At 36.1% G+C, this 20,200-nt stretch overlaps 1 protein-coding gene, 1 long non-coding RNA gene and 2 pseudogenes across 9 annotated transcripts in view; 1 reads left to right on the forward strand and 3 right to left on the reverse strand.

Annotated features, from left to right (window-relative positions):
* The window catches only part of LOC149135132 (uncharacterized), a 255,249-nt gene extending 241,263 nt beyond the window's left edge, over positions 1-13,986 (reverse strand). Inside the window, exon 1 of the long non-coding RNA XR_016242271.1 lies at positions 13,878-13,986. This is a non-coding gene — a long non-coding RNA (uncharacterized LOC149135132). The remainder of the gene's footprint in view (positions 1-13,877) is intronic.
* The window catches only part of LOC106879572 (uncharacterized), a 650,101-nt gene that overhangs the window by 568,945 nt on the left and 60,956 nt on the right, over positions 1-20,200 (forward strand). For all 7 annotated transcript variants that reach the window (XR_016242266.1, XR_016242267.1, XR_016242268.1 and 4 more), the window contains exon 28: positions 8,949-9,102. Coding sequence is in view for 2 of the 7 variants with exons in the window: in XM_089353939.1 (XP_089210065.1) it covers positions 8,949-9,102 (154 nt within the window). In the remaining 5 variants the exon portion in view is untranslated. The remainder of the gene's footprint in view (positions 1-8,948; positions 9,103-20,200) is intronic.
* LOC149135133 (histone-lysine N-methyltransferase SETMAR pseudogene) lies at positions 206-5,552 on the reverse strand (annotated as a pseudogene). Its single transcript, XR_016242269.1, has one exon. The product of XR_016242269.1 is annotated as a histone-lysine N-methyltransferase SETMAR pseudogene (transcript).
* Positions 10,463-13,850, reverse strand: LOC149135134 (uncharacterized; annotated as a pseudogene).

The following is a 20,200-nucleotide window of genomic DNA, read 5'->3' on the forward strand; positions in this document are numbered from 1 at the left end:
AATTGTCAAGTATTACCTCTAACATATATATATATATATATATATATATATATATATATATATATATATACATGTGTGTGTGTATGTGTGTGTTACCAGCACTATAAATTTCTCTCTCTCTGGATATATACAGGAGTTGGAAACACCTAGCATCATAACATCATAATTTTGAAATATCTATAAAACTGTCAAAAGCTTGTTTATTTTTATGTTTTTTGATTTATTATTAGTGTTGCTTAATATGTTTTGCTAAAATTGTTGTTTCTTTCCAGATATCATCATAAAAAGGTAATTAAAATTCATTAAGACGACAGATCTATCGAACTTTCAAAGAGGCCAAATTGTTGGTGCTCATATGGCAGGTGCTAGCATAATGAAAACAGCCGAAATGTTTGGTGTATCAAGAAGTATTGTCTCAAAAGTAATGACAGCCTTTGAGAAAGAGGGAAAAAACCTCCTTGCTGAAACAAAACTCTGGAAGAAAACCAAAACTTTCAGATAGGGACCGTCAAATTGTTAGAAAGGATCACAAAAGTACAGCTCCCAAAATTACTGCACAGCTTAATGACCACCTCGAGAGCCCAGTTTCCACAAAAACTGTTCACCAGGAGCTGCACAAAGCCAGATTTCACGGGAAGGCTGCAGTCAGAAAACCACTACTTTCAAAAACAAACATTGCAAAGCATCTAGAGTGGAGTAAATACCTAGAGAATTGGTCCCTGGAGCAGTGGAAGAATGTTATTTTCTTGCACGAGTCATCCTTTACCTTATTTCTGACCACCAGCCAAGTATATGTGTGGAGACAGCCAAAAGAAGCATTTTACCCAGTCTACCTTCTTCCAACTGTTAAACATGGAGGAGGATCTGTGATGATCTGTGAGGCTATATCTTGGAAATCCGCTGGCCCAATGGTTTCTTTTCATGGCAGAATTAACAGTCAAGACTATTTAAACATTTTATCTGATCAAATTCATCCTATGGTTGCAGAACTGTTTCCAGAGGGAAATGCAATCTTTCAGGATGATAATGCACCAATTCACTCAGCTAAAGTCGTTACTGAATGGCACAAGAAACATTCTAGTGATGTTGAACATCTTATCTGGCCACCACAGTCCCCAGATTTCAATATTATTGAACATTTATGGTACATTTTAGAAAAACAAGTAATGAGTCGATATCCTCCACCATCATCACTACAAGAAGTGGAGACTGTTTTAGCAGAAGAATGGACAAAAATTCCTTTGGAAACAATTCAAACTTTGTAGGAGTCCATACTTCATAGAATTCAAGCTGTAATTACTGCCAAAGGCAGTCCTACCCCATACTAAAATAAATTTGTTGGAAATTTTAAGGTGTTTCCATTATTTTGTCCAACCCAGCTGAACATTAGAAGCATCAGTTGTGGTGTGCAAGAGAGACGATTGCGCTGGTATGGACATGTGGTGAGAATGGATGAGGATAGCTGCGTGAAAAAGTGCCACACTCTAACAGTTGAGGGAACCCGTGGAAGAGGTAGGCCTAGGAAGACCTGGGCTGAGGTGGTGAGGCAAGACCTTCGTACATTGGGGCTCACCGAGGTGATGACTACTGACCGAGACCTTTGGAAATGTGCTGTGCGTGAGAAGACCCGGCAAGCCAAGTAAGATCGTTGCCAGTGCCCCTGGACTGGCTCTTGTGCGGGTGGCACATGAGATGCACCATTTTGAGCGTGGCCGTTGCCAGTACCGCCTGACTGGCTCCCGTAGGATTTTCGAGTGAGATCGTTGCCAGTGCCCCTGGACTGGCTTGTGCGGGTGGCACATAAAAGACACCATTTCAATCGTGGCCGTTTTCGTGCGGGTGACACGTAAAAGCACCCACTACACTCTCTGAGTGGTTGACGTTAGGAAGGGCATCCAGCTGTAGAAACTCTGCCAAATTAGATTGGAGCCTGGTGTTGCCATCCGGTTTCACCAGTCCTCAGTCAAATCGTCCAACCCATGCTAGCATGGAAAGCGGACGTTAAACGATGATGATGATGATGATGATGATATATGATGATTGCTTCATCTTGAGAGACGATAGCCGTCCCATCAACACACACACCACACCCCCTCACACAGTACAATCACTGTTGATGAGGCCGTAGATGACTTTTAAGAACAGGGTTTAAAACACAAGTGACAGATATTATTCAAGTGTCATCTATATCTTTGCCCTTTGGAATCTGATTCTGAAGAAATGTTTTGTGAACTAGCATATGTCTTTTAAGTCCAGGTATTGTCCTACTAGTTTTTTGACATATGACACAAGTCTTAAGCGATCATTACCTATCTGGGCATTATGGTTGTGACTTCATATGGTTCACGTATCCTGCTTTTGACAACAGAACATGGTTATATATAATACATATCCAATGTTCACTGTTGATTTCAGTTCCAATTGTTCCTTTGTGATAGGCCCTTTTAAGTTCAGAGTGCTGAATCATATTTTCTTCCCAAGCATTGCAACCAGTCCTAACAACACCTCTCCACTTGTTCCGATCTCAAGCATCATTTTCCCAATCACTTTTGTTCATATCTAGTTTCTTCGGGTTTTCCTTCACACAGTCTTTATACCTTTTCCTCGGCTTATGTTGTGGTCGCTTACCAAAGTTGAGTTCACCATGAAAAAAGATGCTTTGGCAAATACTCGACTTTCATTCTAATAACATATCCAGTCCATCTCATTTGAGTCAAGATAACATATCCAGTCTATCTCATTTGAGCCAAGATAACATGTCCAGTCTATCTCATTTGAGCCAAGATAACATGTTCAATTGAGCTGCAACATGCCATGTGCAAAATCTCTGTATCTGGTATGAAACATTCTCACTTGACTCTTAAGATACGTCCGAGGCACTTTTGATGAAATCTCCCCATCATTTTTATGTGACGCTTGTAGGTGGTCCATGTCTCACTTGAATAAAGAAGTTCAGACAATACACAAGCTTTATAGACACTGATTTTTGTCTGCAGGGAAATACCTCTATCCACCCATACTCGCTTTTTGAGCATTCCAAATGCAACACTTCCCTTCCCTATTTGATAGTATATCTCTGCATTAAGACTACCATCTCTTGACTTAGAGTCTTCTAATTATAGAGAATAGATGTACGGTTGCTTTGCAGACCTTAAAAAACACATGGTTGCATGCTGTGAAGGGTTTTACAAGAGTCTGAGATGAATGGGAAATTTGTAGTTGCTATGACCTCACTATATGAATACTCAGATGTTTGTGTTTGGGTAAATGGTGCTAAGCTGAAACTTTTCAATATGGGTGTTGTACTTCAGCAGGGGTGTATCTCCTTTTCATAATTTTTATGAACTGGACTGACACACGCAGTTACATTTATTTATCAGGTCATCCCATAAGTTCTGACCGAATTTTGAATAAAGAAAACAAGTGATCAAAGGTGAATGAGGAATTTTTTCCCAACCAAGCTCTTCGATCTTCAGTGATGTGACCTTTGCAGTGTGGGGTTACTCCTTTTCAATTCACTAAAGCAGGTCTTTTTTTCTTCAAAGCTTGGTTCAAATGCTTTAATTGCTGACAGTAGACTTGAGCATTGATTGTTGCATTAGGTGGTAACAATTCAAAGTGAATTACTCCTTTGCAATCCCACCAGATAGAGAGAACCTTTTTCCCATGAAGTTCCCTTCTCAGTTGTGGTTGAGCTTTTTACCAAGCCACTGTTTACGATGTTTAACATTTCGATAAAAGATCCATTTTTCGTCACCAGTGACAAGTCTATCCAAAAAGGGTGAAATGAGTTCGCAAGAATGAAGAGAAGAGCAGATGTCAACTCGGGATTTGCAGTCGCTTTCAAACAATTCATGAGGCACCCATTTTCCAAGTTTAGGAACCTTTCCGAGTTGTTGAAGATGACAATTAACAGTTGTATGGTTTGAACTAAGCTTTATTGCCAATTCTTCAACTGATAATGCAGGATTTTCTTCAAGTAATGCCTCAAGGAGCTCATCATCAAACTCAACTGGATGTCCTGTTTGATCTTCATCTTCAAGGCTGAAATCTCCATTTCTGAATTTTGTAAACCATCTTCTACAGGTTCTTTCATTCAAGCATTCTTTCCCATAAACTGAGTATATGTTTTGAGTCGCTTCAGATGCAGAGTTTCCGTTTTTGTACTTAGAAAGCATTATGTGCCTCAAATGCTCTTTGGATACTTCCATGTTAGAAAGGGTTTTAATCACAGAAATTTTAATTCTATTATACTGTAAAATAATATTTAATTAGTTTGAATGTACACAAATGCATCAAAATTATTTTTAATTCCATTAGACATTCTAAAATACTATTAAATTTCATTCAATTTTAAGAAAGTAAAATCGGACAGAACTTATGGGATGACCTGATAATACAACAATACAAAAAATTTAAGAAAATCGTCCTTGTCTATAATTGATTTGTATTTACTAAGAGATGCAAGTATCACAAGGTTTGATTTTTGCAGGTGCTTCATATTTCATTGAAAGGGAGTCATAATTAACATAAGAGTCAAAAACAATGACTCGCATGTGGCTGTGCTTGACACAAATGCTAATGCTGCACCATTCAATAGATAAACATTTGGAAAGGCATCCTGTATGATACATAAAGATTCAAAAATATCCAGCAGTGTATTGCAGACAATGGATGTAGGATTTGTTGGTTGATATTTAGTGCTCTCTGGCTCATCAGAAGATAATATCCAGTAAGCACTGAATGTGTTCACTACTGTGAAGACTGAAACATTGGCCTTGTCAAAATGTCTTCCAGTGCATTTTGCATGTTAGTGGAACATCACTGAGACAAGTGAAGAAGTTTAGGTATCTTGTATGTATGTATGTATAGTAATTTCATATAGCCCCATCCAAAATAGAGATGATTACTAATGTTTTTTAATGATAGTTTTTAAAATTGTGGAAATTTTCCACATGAAACCATTGGTAGGACAGTTAACCTATAAAAAAAATATATATTTATCCACCAAATGCAGCGCTGAACACTAATTCTCACTGTTCAATACTATCATGTGTATATATGAGAGTGTATGCATATAAAATTAAGTATTAAACTATTTTCTTGAAACCATTTTTTCTAAAATGAATGGCAGCATGTTTTGATATCGGGTTGAATGTCATCTGTTCATTTCATTTAATCACCTGACAGCTCCTTTAGATAGTGTTCCTTTTGTTTTTGCCTATTTTATATGTTTTTTGTTTTTTTTTATTAAACAATTTCCAAATTCATTGAAATGAATAAGTGAACTCCGGTAAAAGAAAGAAAAAGAGAAAATTATTGCTGTAAAATGTTACAATAACAATTTTATTTTCCAATATCATTCACTCCATTGTTTGACATCATCACAAGTTATATAAGTCTGTGTGCGTGTGAACTTCCAGCATCACTTTTTTTTTTCAATTCTATTTACCTTTTTATTAATTTGGAAATGTATTTCTAGAAAATTTTACAGAAATTTGAAGTTTCATTTATATCAAAATACCTGCTGGTCCAGCTATTGTAAAACCTCTCCCTGCCCCTCTCATTCTATTTTTTATACTTCCTCTTCCCCGCACTCATTCCCATTCCATCTATTTAGCTTTCCATCCATCCAACTTCCTTTCTATCTATCTATCTATCTTATGGATGGATAATAGTCACATCGACTCCAAGTAAGTTTGCTTTTTTTTTGCCATCAGAAGTGTGTATTGTATATTTTTTATGTAAAAGTTGTGCAACAACTAACAGATTTGATCCTGCAAATTGTTTGCACAGGAAACCTGCCCTGCGTGGCATGTTTCCTGATTTTGTGAATTTATTTTCAGCTTTCTTAGCCATTTTCGATACGAGGATTGCATTTTCAAGCCATGAAGACAGTTTTGTAACGAATGCCAGTCTCCTTGGCAACTCATTTGACATTGAATTCCCTACACTGCCTTCACCACAACTTCATGAAAGAAGGAAGGAAAAGAGAAATCTCACACAAACAAATACATATGTAAACATGAATGCCAACACCAACAACAACGATATTGTGATATTGTCGCAAAGCCGTTGATCATAACCTCCATCTCCCACTCTCCCTTTACACCACCATGAGCCTACCTGCATACAGGTGTCCTTGTTGCATCTTTTCCCCACAACATAGCTTCCTAACACCCCCTCCCTCTATTGGTATACATTCACTACATTCCCTCTCCTTCATCTATCACTTCCCTGTTAGAAGCTCATGAACTTACCCACTCACCATATCACTTATACACACCTCCGTGTAACTTAACACATCTTCATCATCTTCATTCCTTCCATCTCTTTTTTCTCTCTCTCTCTCTATCTCTATCTCTCTCGTCTCTCAAGGTAGCCATGTATCTTCTTTACTGCAAGACACTATTTCTGTCAATCTATTTATGTTCTATATATGCTCTAGCCTCTCATCACCTGGCACAGTACTACTTCCCTCAAAAGTGCTCCCCTCTCAATTGAGCAGACTTAGCTTGTAAGTTATTTTATGACCTCACTGCTCGTGGTATCATGTTAAAAGCACCACTCTGTAAAGTGTTTGGCATTAGGAAGGGTATCCAACTGTAGAAACCATACCAAAGTAAACAATAGAGCTTGGTGCAGTCTTCTGATTTGCCAGCTCCTATTGAACCATCCAATCCATGCCAGCATGGAAAAACGAACGTTTAATGATGATGACAACGGTATGTGGAGGGATGCTTGGCTCAGTGCTTAGGGTGTTGCACTCATAATTATAAGATTGTAGTTTCCATTCATGGACTAGACAATGCGCTGTGTTCTTGAGCAAAGCACTTCACTTCATGTTGTTCCAGTTCACTCAACGGGCAAAAATGCAATGGACTAGCATCCTGTTCAGGGATGAAATATATATGCTACACAATCCAGGAAACTGGCCTTATGAGCCTACAGTTCAGGAAGAATATAGGTGCAGGAGTGGCTGTGTGGTAAGTAGCTGGCTTACCAACCACATGGCTCCGGGTTCGTTCCTACTGCGTGGCACCTTGGTCAAGTGTCTTCTACTATAGCCTTGGGCCGACCAAAGCCTTGTGAGTGGATTTAGTAGACGGAAATTGAAAGAAGCCTGTCGTATATATATATATATATATATATATATATATATATATATATATATATATATATATATATATATATATATATATATGTGTGTATGTATGTATGTGTGTGTATATGTTTGTGTATCTGTGTTTGTCCCCCCAACATCGCTTGACAACCGATAGTGCTGTGCTTATGTCCCTGTAACTTAGCAGTTCGGCAAAAGACACAGATAGAATAAGTACTAGGCTTACAAAGAATAAGTCCTGGGGCCAATTTACTCAACTAAAGGCGGTGCTCTAGCATGGCCTCAGTCAAATGACTGAAACAAGCAAAAGAGTAAGAGTAAAGCGTATACATGTGTGTGTGTGTGTGTTGTATTGTCTCCTTGCCTTGACATCATGTGATAGTTTTTAAGCAAGTGTCAATGTCATGCAAGTCATTGCCTACATTTCCAATCTTTTCTGAAAACATGTCTGGGCATAAGGGAATATTACCTTTCTTGAATGTTGGCAACAGAAAGGGCATCCACACATTCTTTATTCTTTTTTATTTGTTTCAGTTATCTGACTGTGGCCATGCTGGAGCACTGCCTTTAGTCGAGCTAATTGACCCCAGGACTTATTCTTTGTCAGCCTAGTACTTATTCTATCTGTGTCTTTTGCTGAACTGCTAAGTTACGGGGGTGTAAACACACTAGCATCGGTTGTCAAGCGATGTTGAGGGGGACAAACACAGACACACAAACATATACACACACATACATATACATATATATATATATATACGATGGGCTTCTTTCAGTTTCTGTCTACCAAATCCACTCACAAGGCTTTGGTCGGCCCGAGGCTATAGTAGAAGACACTTGCCCAAGGTGCCACGCAGTGGAACTGAACCCGGAACCATGTGGTTGGTAAGCAAGCTACTTACCACACAGTCACTCCTGTGCCTATATAAAATCTGCCTTAACAAATTCCATCCAATTTGAAAGAAAGAAAGAAAGATAGACAGACAGATAGACAGATGGACAGAAAGATAGATGGGTGGATAGAATGAAATTTAGATAGCCAAATGGATAAATAGATGGATATATATAGAAGATGCTTGCCCAAGGTGCCACACAATGGGACTGAACCCAGAACCATGCAGTTGGGAAACAAGCCTCTTGCCACACAACCACACTTGTGCCACCACACAGCCACACCTGCACCTCCACACAGTCACACCTGTGCATCTACATAACCACACCTGTTTCTTTTTTAGCCCTAATTCATGCTTGTTTGAAGTGACACATAATCAAAGACATCACAGACCTTGAACATTCCATTTGTTTTGACAGGGAAGGAAATGCATAGTATTGTCTATGACTACCCCATCCATTGTGATACCCCTTCTTCAAGATATTAGGGTTTGATTTGAAGGAGCATTGCCTATCATTTCTATGATCAATATTCTATGAACAAAAGTTTAGTTATCCAGTACCTTTCCATAAGTCTATCTGTGCCTTCACCTTCTGCTATAACCCTTTTATTACCATAATTATCATGATATATACTGTGTATGTATTTTAAATATTTTCTTAAATAATGAAGAAGTTGAAGGAATTTAATAAAATAACTTTTTCCTTTGTTAATTTAGTGTTTGGAACAGAACAAAAAGTTTAAATAATAAGCACTTTAAAACAAAAGGAGGTTGTGGTGGTGGTGGTGGGGGGTTCTATTATCTCAAAACAAGAGCTGATCTCAAGATAAACAAGTAGTGAAAGAGTTAATAAAACTTTATTAGAACTATCCAATGACAACTTTTTTCTCATTGTCATAATTGTTTTAATTATAACTACTTTATGTTTGTAGGAAACAATACTTTGACAATTCTTGTAATTGAATCACCAAACATGCTAAAGGTGGAAGCAATAAAGAAACGGTTAACAAATATGCTAGCAATACGCCTGAATATAAAGAAAGAAGATTTACTAATTGATGTTGAACTAAAGAGTATAACAAACATGTAAGTTTTCTGTAAAGTTTGATCTTATTTTAAATTGTTTCATATTTCTGAGAGAAAGAAGAGTCTGTTACATTAATACTTGTAGTGTGGTTATCATTGTATTTGTGAAGAAAAAAAGAGGATGTGAAGCATATTTTGAGAGGAAAAATGCATGATTCTTTTCAAATGGACTATTTATTTGATCGTCATATTTGTTTTAATTTATGTCTGTCAAAGTTTTTTTGTCGCACCTTCTGTGGCTTCGTCAGTGACTCTCTATCCCATGTGGCTCCTCTTGTTCTACTTATTCCATTTTGTCCTTCTGTGGTATGTATCTCTATCTGCACATATGTTTGTGTGCATGTGTGTGTGTGTGTGTGTCTATGCATTTAATATGCATATGTATTTGTATATTACACTGTTTGTACTTGTCTTATTTTTTTCTCGTATTTTGTCTTTAGTATGTGTATGTATGCTTGTATATTATGTGTGTGACCCGTAATCTGCCTGAGTGTCATGTGTGTTGTTAAGATTCTAACATCTGTGTTGTCAGCTGAGCCGCCATTTTCTAATTGAGTGTGTTGGTAGAACATTGGTGAGCTTTTCTCCTCCTTGAGTTCCTACCAGTGTTCACATATCTGCTCACCTATGCTACATGTTGTTTCTCCAATGTATGTTGTTGTGTCCTGTTACTGCTGTGTCCCTCTGTACATCTTATACTATAGACTACATTCCTGGTTTTACAGTTTATTTGTGGGTTTACTCTGCACACTATATCAGTTTCTATCCATACAGGGGATTCTTTCAAAGGGGCATGTTCTACAGATCAGGGATTTTATGGAAGTCCCTGGTCTTTCTACTACTTTAATTCGTAGATTCATGGGGAAAACTAAGTACACAGTAGTTTTAGGCACAAATGAATGAAAATCCAATTTTGGATCCTTTGCAAATAGTGTTAAATTGAAAGCAGTGAAAAAAGGTTGTAAACGTTTTTCAAAAGTTTGAAGTAGGAAAAGAAATTTATGGCAAATGTACTAGCTGTTAGGTAGAATGGATCATATGTACTAGCTGTGAGGTACAATGGATCCTCAATGTCTACAAAGAGAAATATACATCTTAACCTAAAGAAATAACTCTGAAATTCTAAAAATGTTTTCCTCTCCCATTATATAATTCTGATCTGTTGTAGTGGCTAAGAATTTGATTGGACAAAGTCCAACAACAATCATCATGCTTAGGCCATTTGAACAATTGTATGGACCTGCAGGACTCATGCTTTTCACTTGAATATCTTTGGTTGAAATATCTTTAACACTGTTTTACAATAACTACTGTGATATGCCTATTCGCATGCAGTTGCAATTAATGTCAATACATCTTGTGAAAATTCAAATGCAAACATGTCAGCAAATGTGAAAATGCTTGAAATTTGTACTGCGGTTTTAGATGTTGAAATGAAACAACAGTTATCACAAGTGCCAGGAATTATTTTAGCAGAAGTAAACTTTTTTTCGTTCAAGAAAACGTTACTGTGAGGTAACTTCATCAGAAGAAACAAAATATTTGAAGCTTGGAATGTTTTCCTCACAATATCTGAATAGCTGCACAGGTGTTAAGATCTGGTTGGAAACTGGACATTGCAAACTTGCAAGTGCTGTTTTTCATTTGGTAGTACCTCCATGGGAAGTGGAAAAAAATTCTAAATGCTAGTTAATACAAAGTCATCTTGGTGATGAAAAAAATTTGCAAAGTTTTTGCTGTTTTTGTCCAGTACACCCATTGCTAAAGTAAATCAATTTAGTGATAATGAGACATAGCTGTTTCAAGAAATTGTTGGTCACTTTTTGAAAACAATGAACTGAAAGTGTCATGTGATCACTGATGTAAACAATTGATTGATGCTATAATCATTAACATATAAAACCATTAGGTGTAATGTTGCTTGAGAGTGGAACACTTGCACAGCACAGCATCTTGAATGATGAAAGAATAGCTTTCAGTGAAGTCTAAAACTATTAGGCAAGTACTTTCAACAAACTGTTCTTTTGCATCATTAAAATGTTGCTTTGATAATTTGTGATGAAATAGTGAGAAGTCAGCATCTGTAATCTAGAAACCAATTCATCTAGAAAATGCTGAAATGTGAGCTCACTCACACTGTGAGTTTAGCAAAATCAGTTGCTCCCACTGACTGATGCTGATATCATCATCTGCCTCATATTGCTCTGTAAGAAGACTCCCTAAGTGATTTCTCAATGTTTCACTGATAGGATAGTTAACAGTGGTTCAACATGCACCCTTTGACAAATCACAAACCAACATTGACATCAGTTTTCTGTAATGCACTTCTTTACTGACAGCTACAACCATGAGTTTGACATTTTGATGAGCTGACTGATATCATATCTCAAACAGACAGGCTGCTTTACAATGAACACTGCTTTTGTGAGTGCCTCAATCCAGCTTTTCTATGAGTCAACTGTATGAAACTCTTTGAATTATAGAATTTATTGCAGCTAGTTTCTTCCAGAAAAGAGTTTACATTTTGCTATTGTTTTCAAAGAAATACACCACTTCCAAAGGATCTAACATTGAATTTTCCCTCATTTATACCTATAGATATTGTGTACTTGGTTTGTGTGGAAGCGCAATGGCCCGGTGGTTAGGGCAGCGGACTCGCAGTCATACGATCGCGGTTTCGATTCCCAGACCAGGCATTGTGAGTGTTTATTGAATGAAAACTCCTAAAGCTCCACGAGGCTCCGGCAGGGGATGGTGGTGAACCCTGCTGTACTTTTTCACCACAACTTTCTCTCACTCTTACTTCCTGTTTCTGTTGTACCTGTAATTCAAAGGGTAAGCCTTATCACACTGTGTCATGCTAAATATCCCCGAGAAGGGTACACGTGTCTGTGGAGTGCTCAGCCACTTGCACGTTAATTTCACAAGCAAGCTGTTCCGTTGATCGGATCAACTGGAACCCTTGACGTCATAAGCGACGGAGTGCCAACAACTTGGTTTGTAGGATTGATTAGTTAATAGCTTATTTTAGAGGCAAATAACTTTATGTTAAGAGTTGAAATCCTTTTTATCTGAAAATCCATGTTCTGTTGATATTTTTTCAAGAAAACTTTGAAAAAAATCATTCCACATTAGATTTCTGAGAATCAAACATGGTTGATTTGAGTCTAAAGCCATTTTTCAATAATTAATAATTCCAGATCTAAATATTTTCAATTTTGCAGTATAATAAACATTTGTGTCTTCTTTCAAAATATTACTTGAAACTGTTGTAATGGCTGTTGCAGGATGCAATATTTTGAAATTGACTTTTCATTTTTAAGATCACTTTGAAAATAATTGGGACATCTATAGTCTTTTCACTATTATTTGTTTATAATCCTCAAATTCAGCTCAGCTTCCTACTTTGAATACCCATAAAATCAGAACCATATGTAGTTAGGAGCTGAAATTTTTCAGGATTGACTAGGAACCAAGACAACTTATCCAAGGAAAATTTTCAGGCAGTTTGAGATACCACTTTTCAATCTTGGTTCATTATTAGCTGGTGTTCAAATCTTGGCTACACTGCTCATTACAATTACATTAGCTCTTCATTAATTAGTATGTAGTTTACTTCACAATTTAGACTTCAAATGGTAAAGTTGATAAAAGTTAGTAAAATCCTGATGTGGTACAACTCATTGCAGCAAGCAGTGGAAGAATGATTTGATAGCTTATAGTTCTGGGCTCAATTCCTCTCACAATTCTTCCTGTGATAAGACAACATCATATCTAGGAGAAGATTTGCCTCTTCATTACTTAAGTATTTAAGAACCAGAGATAAGCACCAGTACAATGGATTCTTATGATTTGAAAAATAATTAGTTTTATGACTAGTAAAATTTATTAACCAACATTTTACTGGTTCTATCATAAGGTCAAAGAAATGTGAGAAATAAAGCATTGGAAAAGTGAGCTTTCATTTACTTTATCATCTTCTTTTATTGTTGTTGTTACTGTTTTCGTTTAACCCCAAGTTAGCCCTGATCCAGCAGACATATTGTAGAAGGAAAGGCAAAAATAAGGATACCTTTACTTCAAGACAAAATCAGAACAGAGTATCCAGCTTTGCTTCTTAAGGATTAGCAGAATTTGTTGGCCATACCTACACATGTACACTACCCCAACTTCTGGCCAGAAACTACTCTCCCTCAGAGACCCCTTCCCTACATCTGTTCCCCTCAATGTCCTGACAAAGAATGCCCCCACTTCCTGACATGACATCACTTCTCGTCACTTCTGGTCCCAATGTCTCCCTTCACTCTTCCATACATCCCACCTGATCCAAAGATCACTGCCCCTCTATGCTATTTCATAATCATCCATCCACCTGGATGATCTAGTGTACCAAAATGCTGCCTCGAAGGGGGAGATTCACCTCCTCTCAGTCATGGCTTTGATTGTGCAATGGTGTCATTTCATTATCCTATTTCCAACTCTGAAGAAACATCTGATGTTTCATCTTTCAAGCATCTCCTTCAACTGTTCTGAATGAAATGCTGTGCTACTGTCCATCAATAGTTCATCTACTGGCCCTCTTTCCAGGAATATTGTATTCATCACCTCTGTCATCAACTTGCTCACATAGTCAACTCACTCACCTGTCCATCCCACTCTCTCAAGCTTGCTTTGAATACTCCTTCCATATACACATCCTTCAGTTACTTTTTGATCTTCTCCACTTTCAACTGATCCACTTCATCCATTTCTAGATACAAATTCAGTGCACTTACCTCAAAGTAAAGTGGCAACTTTGTCACAAGCTTTACTATTTTTTTTATCCAGACTGCCACATCATCTTCCTCAGAAAATGGTCTCAAAATGTCATTACTGATCCTTACCCTTATTGCCATCATGAGCATCAGTGGTAGAAAGGCAAGAGATAAAAAAAGAAATATATTCTAATGACAGATAAACAGCAAGCCGAAATAGTAGAATGAAAGGCAAGAATAAGGATGCTCTTTCTTTCAGATGAAATCAGAAATGAGTATCCAGCTTTGCTTCAGCAGAATTCGTTAGTTGTATCTACACATGTACCCTACCCTAACCTCTGTCCAGAAACTATTCTCCCTCAGAGATCCCTTCCACATGTCTATTCACATTACAAGCACACACACATTTATACATCAAACAGACAAGCAAAATGGTTCATGGATATATTTAAAAGAGTATTAAACAAATCATGATGCAGCATTGACACAATTCTTGAGGGTTTATAGGATAACACCAAACCCAAACACTTGTTCAGGCAAGTCGCCTGTGGAGAAATAAAGTCAATTTTTGACAAGTCGTTACCAGGAAGAAAACAAATAGGGAAAACACTACAAATACGACAAAGTATTTTAATATCAGTTACAAGGTGTTTTTCAAAATATATAAAAATGGAAGGGAAGGTTGGGAAGATAGAATAGTAACAAAATGAAAAGGCAAAACGATGTGTATGATAAGAGGCAAAAAATGGGAACACAAAAGACATTTAAACCAGCTAAAAAATAGATATACGGAAGAAAGAAAAGAGATACCCATGGAAGTACTCTATGATACCTTTGATGTTCCAACACCACAAGAAGTTGAACCTAGGTGTAGCAGCACAAGAAAGAGGAAACAAACAGAATGGTTGGAAGTAGTGCCTAAATGGAAGAAATATTAAACTTCCCTAGGAAGTTAAATCTTAAAGGGGGAGATGTTGTGGCGAGAGTCATTGACACCCATGTGAGATTGGAAGAGTGGACTAGCCAAACTCTTATAACAATTAGTTGAGATGAGATAGGTTGTAGGAGTCATTGAGAGTTCATGGAAGTTGTAGGAAGTCGTTGAGAGTTTGTATTTATTGAAGTATCGTGTTTGGTGGAGTAATTTGAAGTACATTGTGTGAAAACAGTTGTGTCTATCCCCACTTCATGAAATCTGTATATTCAACATATAGAAGGATATAAAAGGGACTATTTTGAAAGTAAGCCTCATTTAATCATATTCCATGAGAGCATCTCGGTCAGCCTATGAACTTTTCAGTCAACCCTCATATCAAAAAGTATGAGAATAAATGCCTTCATACTATCTAACACTGCCCATATTGAAATATTCCTATTCAAATTTAAATCTCATGTAAAATCTCATTATAATATTAATTTATAATCAGTATTTATTTTTCTTACTTGGGTTGGTTATTTTAGATCAATTGATTCTCTGTATCAAATTCATCATTATCTTTCCTCTGAACGAAACACCAAGACAATTTACCAATATATAATGAACCAATAAGGAAGCATCTATGAGGTCACTCCTGCTAGGAACTAAATTGCCCTCAAATGACATCCTGCCACCTTAGAAAATTGGGGAAGCACTTACTAGATAATATAGTTGTATAGATATCTATAGAAAGACTGAAGGTTTTCAGCTGAAATGCCTCTGATTATACTTATGTTTAATCAGAGCAGACCTGGAGCCCAATATATGCACAGATATTTTATTAAACCCTCTCCAAAATGCTTGATTATGTTGAAAATCAATTGAAACTAATTAGAAATACATTGATGAAAGTATTAAGGTGTTATTTTGTTATGACTTTCTACATTTTAGTTTCAAATTCTGAAGGGCTTCACTTTTCCCTTTCATCTTGTCTCAATAAAATAAATAAGTCATATACTTGGAGAGAATCATCAATTCACTCAATACATGACTCACACCTGGAAATGTGTGACCTCATGCCAAGTTAGGAAGTCATTGTATGTTGTTGTTGTTGTTGTTGTTGTCATCATTATTGCCATTGTTGTTGTTTAGCCTCAGATTAACCCTGATTAATCAAACCTATGATCAAAAGCTTTCCAATCAAGAGCATCCTATCTTTCTCCAAGCTAATACATATAGGACTACATTATCCAGTGTGTTCTTCTTTCTTTAAGACAGTAAGATATGAATTTGATTTGAAGGACATTTGACTAATAATTTTCAGTGCAAGCAAAAAAATTCCTTTGTATTGCTTATCATAAAAGTTGTCAACTGTAGGGGCTTACAAGTAACTTATTCCCCTTGCTAAGGATGCTTACCACATTTCTCAGAGATAATCATCAATCATAGAATAAAAATCAGAAAACTGAAGAAAACAATGGTCTACATCAGCAAAAATCAGTCAACAAGGAAGTTCTTGATAGTTGTTGACATGGCTATGTAATTAAGTTTGCTTCACAATTATGTGGTCTCATATGTGGTACTACAACATAGCATCTTAAGCAAGTGTCTTCTACTCTAGCCTCAGGTAGACTGATACTTTGTGGGTGAAATTGGGAGACAGAAATTGTATGGAAATCTGCCACAAATGTATAAATGTGTGTGTGTGTATGTGTGTTTGTAATGTGTATGCTCGTGTCAGTCTATGTCTGTGTTTATATTATCACTTAAAAAACAATGTCTGTATTCATATTCCAAAACTTAAAAGTACATCAAATAGAGACCTCTACGATAAAAGCAAATCTTAAAATACTTGGATCATAATGATAAACTAAAATCCTTCAAGACTAGGCTTCACATTTTCCAACAACCAAATTCATTCCCAAAGCACTGGTCAGCTCAGGGCTGTAGTAGAAGACAGCTGCCCAAGGTATCATGCAGTGGGACTGAACTCAAAATCACATAGTTGTGAAGTGAACTTTTCAACCACACAGCTATGCCTTACATGTGTCAAGTCATGGAAATAAACACATTCATTTATTCATTAGTTTATTTTCCATGGATACTATTACCACCACCACCACAACCAACACTACACCCTAACCCTAACCATTCCTACTAAACACTACAAAGCATAATCAAATTGAGAGAAATTATATTTCTAGTTTCGTTTTTGTATTTGGTTTGCAAGATTCTTTATCTAAATTCGTGTGTTGAAGCATATTTTATTGTGTCTAGGGAGAGTTATTCTCTTTTAGTACCTTCTAACTTAACACACTCACTGGTTCAATTTCCACTCATTTACTTATTTATTTTTTCTAAAATTTTTGTTGTGTCTTGCTTCAATAGTTGTTGACTCTGTCTCAGAGCTGCATTCTTTTTGTTTGTTTGCTTGTTTGTTTATTTATGTGTGCAACAGTGTACATGTGTATACACATATGTAAGTATGTATGTATGTACATGCACATATGCATGTGTGTGTATGCATATATGTATACATGCGTGTACGTATGCATGTATTCTGCATATTCATGTGTTTGTGTGTTCATGTGGGGTGGGGAGCCTCTTTATGACATGGTGGAACAGAAAACTTAACAATCCTTAGCGGAACAATCCACAACTGTTTTGCTTTACTGTTGATATGTAGATGACATTAATATTCTAGTTGGGATGAACTCTAGTAATTGTAATGTAGAAACTGAGATGAGCATAATGGAGAGCATCCAGCACATAGCTAACTCCATCCACCAAAGTATCAAGGTAACTGTAGATTAGGCACCCTAATAATAGACTTCCTGTCCTTGATACTGAACTTTGGTTAGAGACTGTAAACAGCAGAGTACAGCTCCTCCACTCCTATTACATGAAACCCATAGCTTCTAAATATGTTGTTCACAAGAACTCAGCTTTGTCACACAACATAAAAATCAACATATTGATAACAGACTCAGTTAGGATAATGAACAACATTTCCCACTATCCGAATCCTATGAAACAAAGAAACAGAACTTCATGCACTGCATGCAATTCTCTGGATATGACCAGAAAGATAGGGTTCAGGTATACAGGGGAGCTAGAAAGAAATTAGATAGCATTGTATGTAATGAAACCAGTGGTACTTTACTTTCTAGATATAGAAGTAAAGACTGGAATAGGATACAAAGAGTTTGTGATGAAGCAAAGAGGGTGAACACATGGTACAAGACCAACAAATATCAAAGAGTGATGTCTGTAGAGGCCACAGCCCATGGAGAACTAGCCCAAAGATTTAGGAAACCTGTGAAGGAGGCCAAACTCAACATTAAGATCATTGAAAAGCTAGGGAGCTCCATCAGATCACAACTATGTTGGACGTACCCCTTTGAGAATACCATATGTACCAATGATAACCGCATGGTATGTAAGATTAACCCTGGAATTAACTGTAGAACTAGAAATGTAGTCTACAACATAAAGTGCATAGAGGGTGCTTGTAAAGACAAGAACATGATATACATAGGTGAGATATCTAAAAGCATTGCAGAGAGACTAAATGAACATTTGAAACAATATGACGACAAAAGCAGTCCTCCATACTCTACCAACATACCAAAGACCAACATGGAGGCACACTGGGCCAATTTGACATCCGCATTTTATCCAAACACCCAAAGGACCCAACACTCAGAAAATACAGGAGTACATTCTCATAAATGAAACATCCGCAGTACTAAATAGGAAATATACAGAGAAGGTAGTCATACTCCAATATCCACAGTTCATATATACACTGGTAGAGTTGTTAGTAGGCTGTTATATAGATGTAGATGTGTGTGTGTATATATATATATATATATATATATATATATATATATATATATACTTTATTTAAATGCAGCAAAAATATAACAAAAAGCTGTTACTTAGAGTTTCATGTTCCCATTCATCGGACAGTTTTGTTAGAAATGGGAGAGAAATGACGATGCAATCAAAACTAATATAAATTAAAAAAACATGAATCTGTTCCATTGGTCGTTTCAAATAACAGTCTTAGGTATGCAATGAACAAAATAAATAAAACAAATGAATTCAATATAGATTCACCCTGTTTAAAAAAAAATCAAAGAAAACCTTAAATTGAAAAGTGGGTTCAAAATACATATTGCAAATAATTATATTCGAATTAACACTCAATTAACACATTAAAATTAAAATAAAATTTACACTGCATTAAAATAAAAAATAAAAATTTTACAACTGTATATAGGCATACAACATACATATATACATCAAAATACACAGATGCATACATACAGACAATATACATATATAGGCATATATTTGTAAGACATAAATACATGCACAAATACACCTGTATACATATACACATATGCATGCAATTATGCTCGCATACGAAAATTATTCAGTGTTGGAACAGGCAAGTGTATCTGAAACTTATGGAGGGGGGAAGTAAGGGTTGAGAAAAGTAATGTATAAAGGACATTACTTATGTAGAAAGGGAGAAAGTGTGATTTTCGCGAAGAAAGAAAGAAAGAAAGAAGGGAAGAAAGAAATAGAGAAAGAAAGAGAGATAAATACATGCATATTCATGCATGTATTTATGTCTTACAAATATATGCCTCTATACATATATTGTCTGTACGTATGCATCTGTGTATTTTGATGTATATATGTATGTTGTAGATAGTCTAGTATGCGTATATACTGTTGTAAAATTTTTATTTTTTATTTTAATGCAACGTAAATTTTATTTTAATTTTAATGTGTTAATCGAGCATTAATTCAAATATAATTATTTACAATATGTATTCTGAACCCATTTTTTCAATTTAAGGTTTTCTTTGATTTTTTAAAAATAGGGTGAATCTATATTGAATTCATTTGTTTTGTTTATTTTGTTCATTGCATACCTAAGACTGCTATTTGAAATGACCAATGAAACAGATCCATGTTTTTTAATTTATATTAGTTTTTATTGCATCATCATTTCTCTCCCATTTCTAACAAAACTGTCTGATGAACGGGAACATGAAACTCTGAGTAACAGCTTTTTATGTTTCTGCTGCTTTTAAATAAAGCATATTACTCTACCTCTGGTATTTGAGAACTCTTTTTTCCACCTTGTTGCACATTTATGTGCTTACTCCAGTATATATATGTGTGTGTGTGTGTGTATGTGCGTAAGTAAATAGATATGTAAGTAAACAGACAGATAAATAGATAGATAAGTACATAGGTAATACGAAGAGACAAGCACACACACAGACACAAATGAAGACTGAAACACATGATTATGCAGAATACATACATACATACAAACGTACACACATGCATACATATATATACATGCATACATATATATACATGCATACACACATACATAAACATA

The sequence above is a fragment of the Octopus bimaculoides genome, chromosome 6, assembly GCF_046866305.1.
Source record: "Octopus bimaculoides isolate indiv1 chromosome 6, ASM4686630v1, whole genome shotgun sequence".
In the NCBI taxonomy this organism is placed as follows: domain Eukaryota; kingdom Metazoa; phylum Mollusca; class Cephalopoda; order Octopoda; family Octopodidae; genus Octopus; species Octopus bimaculoides.